This window comes from Punica granatum, chromosome 3 (assembly GCF_007655135.1).
Source record: "Punica granatum isolate Tunisia-2019 chromosome 3, ASM765513v2, whole genome shotgun sequence".
NCBI classification, from domain to species: domain Eukaryota; kingdom Viridiplantae; phylum Streptophyta; class Magnoliopsida; order Myrtales; family Lythraceae; genus Punica; species Punica granatum.
In genome coordinates, this window is record NC_045129.1 from 8,453,093 (window position 1) to 8,456,508 (window position 3,416).

At 39.5% G+C, this 3,416-nt stretch overlaps 1 protein-coding gene across 1 annotated transcript; it reads right to left on the minus strand.

Moving 5' to 3' along the window:
* Positions 1 to 1,387: 1,387 nt before the first annotated feature.
* LOC116198863 (receptor-like cytosolic serine/threonine-protein kinase RBK1) lies at positions 1,388 to 2,835 on the minus strand (the record flags this gene model as incomplete). Its single annotated transcript, XM_031529115.1, is given in 2 exon segments — positions 1,388 to 1,846; positions 2,462 to 2,835. Coding segments are annotated over 2 exon segments (472 nt in total), but the record flags the coding sequence as incomplete, so codon positions are not given.
* Between the last annotated feature and the right edge of the window lie 581 nt (positions 2,836 to 3,416).

The window sequence follows — 3,416 nt, forward strand, 5'->3', positions numbered from 1 at the left end:
GTTGTTGTGAAAAAAGAGTGGTATAAATAAACCCACCCTTTAGGCTTTAACTTTGTATAAATTATTTTGTTTCGTTGTTTGTAAAATTAAATTAAAGTAGAATTTTAAAATCGTACTTTGAAACCGAACAGGCCTTTAATATTCTCAAACTAAATCGTACATGAACATGATATATTTATATTAACAAATCACGATAATAAGAAAAATATTACTGCACCGTAGCGATGCCACCTGATCTTAAATACGATAGAAGTTCCTCATTCATAAAGGGCGTATGAATTATTTCCTATAGGATCTGAAATCAACCCATTTTTTTAATATGTATTAAAAACTTATCATGTCCATATGCTAATTCGTTATGGGACTGAGACACGGTCGGATTTTAATGCCGACTTCTTTTCATTCGTTCGGATACGTTCCGGTGGGTATACTTCTGTCTTTGATGGGACAATAAAATACTAGGTGACTAGGACAAACCTTGAAGATGTATGTTCATGTCTTAAAGTAAGGTAGTTAACTGCATTGAGTAGCCGACGATTTTGTCTCAAGTTTGAAGACATTTTCAGCGGAGAGTGATTGACTTTTCTTTTAATTTTTCAAAGCATAGTTAATGAGAAGCATTTACTCTTAATTTTGGTCCTTATCCTAGGGCTATATTTTTTATTCAATTTCTTACCATAATTATTATTGTTTTCTGTGGATGGTAGACCGCAAAATGGGAAGCATGCGGAAATATCATAATTGACACCAAAGTGGAAGGAAGGGAATGATTTCAATCACTGGTCACTGTAGATTGGACCAAACAAGGTAAATGAAAAGGTCACAATTTAAAATTTTTTACCATTTCTTTCTCGGACAACAATCCCTTGGCCTTCTTTGAGGATAAATCATGTGATGATCTCATGGCCCAAAAGACCCAAGGGACCATCCGGCAAGGGAAGGGAGAAATTTTCTTTCTTTTTCTAGTCATGATTACCATATGAAATTATATGCGCAGTAATTTCATCACTAAGGGTAATTATTATATCTGAATCCCAAGGCGATCCTTAACCAAATTCGAGCAATATTTACATATATAAGGAAATTAGCAGGATTTTTTTATTCGACCGAAATCATTAATTATAATAATCTTTCCATCGAGAAATTCCTTTTCCTAAAAATAATTTCAGTTCCCCTTTTCTAAGTAGAGGAAGCGTATAATGTGTCGTATAATTGAATTATTCAGTCGATGGAAAACAGAAAACATGTTTGAAAATAATAGATGAAGCTTTACCTCCGTAGTTTTCAATCTTTTTATTAGATGAGGAAAACGGAAAAGAGAAAACTAGGAACAATGAGAACAGATTTTTGGTTGGGCCAGAGAAAAGAAGGGCTATAGAACTCTTACCGGGGCTGAAATTATCGGTAGCTGCGGACAGCTCTGCCAGGTCGAAATTCCGCCAGGAGGGCTTCTTCGGCACCGGCAGGGCCCCGCAGTCGATCCCGTCCTCGGCGCTCCAGTTCCTCGCCAGCTTCTTCTTCGTGCCCTTCCTTGAGCCGCCCTCGAGGCTCCCCAGGAAGGCAATGGTCGAGAATTTACGGGAGGACTTCTTCTTCAGCAAGTCGATCACGCTCCGCCAGTGCCGCTGGGGCTGAGCAGCAGGGTTTCTGATCGGGGCACCATTCGGAGAGTCGATGATTTTCTCAGTCAAGCGCGAAAAGCTGAAGCTGCTGCTGCTACTGCTGCTTTGGTCGGAGTCGGAGCTGAGAATCGGAACATCCAGGACTCCTCTCGGGGAGTACGATTCATCCTTTTCGGGTTCGTTCCGCAGCTCCGTTTCAGGATTTTGTCGAGTTTCTCCTTTCTCTGCGGAAAACATATGCTCCGTTTGATTTTACAATTAAAATCACAAAAATTTTACGTTTTAACTTTAACTCGACATATTACATAATCATTGGTTCTTTTTCAGAATTAAAATCAAAGTTACTTTTAACTCTGAAACCATACACACCGTCAAAGTCCGAGGAATTGAGAGCTGTTTGGTTTCCGAGACTCCAGAAGGAAAACAGAGAACTCGAAAGAAGACGGAGAAAAAGTGATATTTCAGAGAACTTTCATGAAAAATGACAAAAAAACATAGAAACATGAAGAAACTCCAGATTAATGGTTGGTTGCCCAGAAAACTAAGGATGGTAGAGGCCATTGTCCTATTACTCAATCCAATCAAACTGGAAATGAACATTCCAAGATGCAGTTTTCTTTCCATGAACCCAACTACTCATTTGAGCAAGAAAACGGGGAAAACAGCTCATCGCCCTGGAAAATTTTGAAAACTAGAAGGCTGCAAGCCCAAGGATTCCAAGGAGCCAAACAGGAGCCTTTGAGCTCCTCTGTTTCTCTTCCATTTTCACAGAGCCCACACAGACAGAACAAAACCACCATCAGGCTCAAAACCAGAAGGGAAAAAACCAAAACCATTACCTTCCTCAGGCATCCTTCAAGCGTCAAACTTCTCCTCACCCTCAACAATAAAAACCCAAAAGGGCCAAAGCTTTACATCACAAGCAGCTCCAAATATCAAAGCTCAGAGCATTTCCGCAGAGCCAGAAAAGTGGAAATCTTGCAGGTGAGGGAGGGGAAGAAGCTAAATAAGGGATATCTTAAGGAGATGGTTATCCTGGGAATATGCACACAACGGGAGAACAGCTTGGCTTGGCCTGGGGATGATTGGAATCTTTCTAAGCAGAGGAAATGATATTATAATCTTTTGAACAGGTAGACATCCTCTTAACCTTAATTGTCTCTTAGGTTAAATATGTTGTAATGAGGGCAGGTTGCGGAGGAAGGAACACTCTCTCTCGCTCTTTTAAAGGGCGGGGGCCTCTCCCTCAATCCTGCTGATGTAATCTCGACCGTTGTTTTATTTATTTATTTATTTGATTTATTTTTATTTTATGGTTTCATTGGGCCTCGATGCCTCGTTGATTTTGGCGCAACTAACGCTCCAAAAAGGAACTTGTTTTTGGTTAGGGACATATAACGACCCAAATGACTTTACTTTTTTCTCTCAAACTTAAAAGAGCGAAAATCGATTGTGATATTTCCAATTAAATTGAAACAAGAAAGTTATTGCCACCCAACTTCTAGCTTAACGGGTCGACGAGGCATGTGTTTGGGGGATTGATGTGCTCTCCATGGGTCAATATATAAGTGACCATAGACGAATACATTAGATGGCCATCTCCCTTTATTATAACCGTGGCCCTATACTTAGGGTATTTTTTTTTTCCTTTTTTGGTTGATATACTCTGGGTATGTCCTGGAAGAGGGAGAGAGAGCGAGGTGGGGGATTTATATGGAAATTTCTCCATTTCTTTTCATTTTCTTTTGTTTCCAACATATGGCTAAATGATTTCTATTTCGATGAAATAACTTT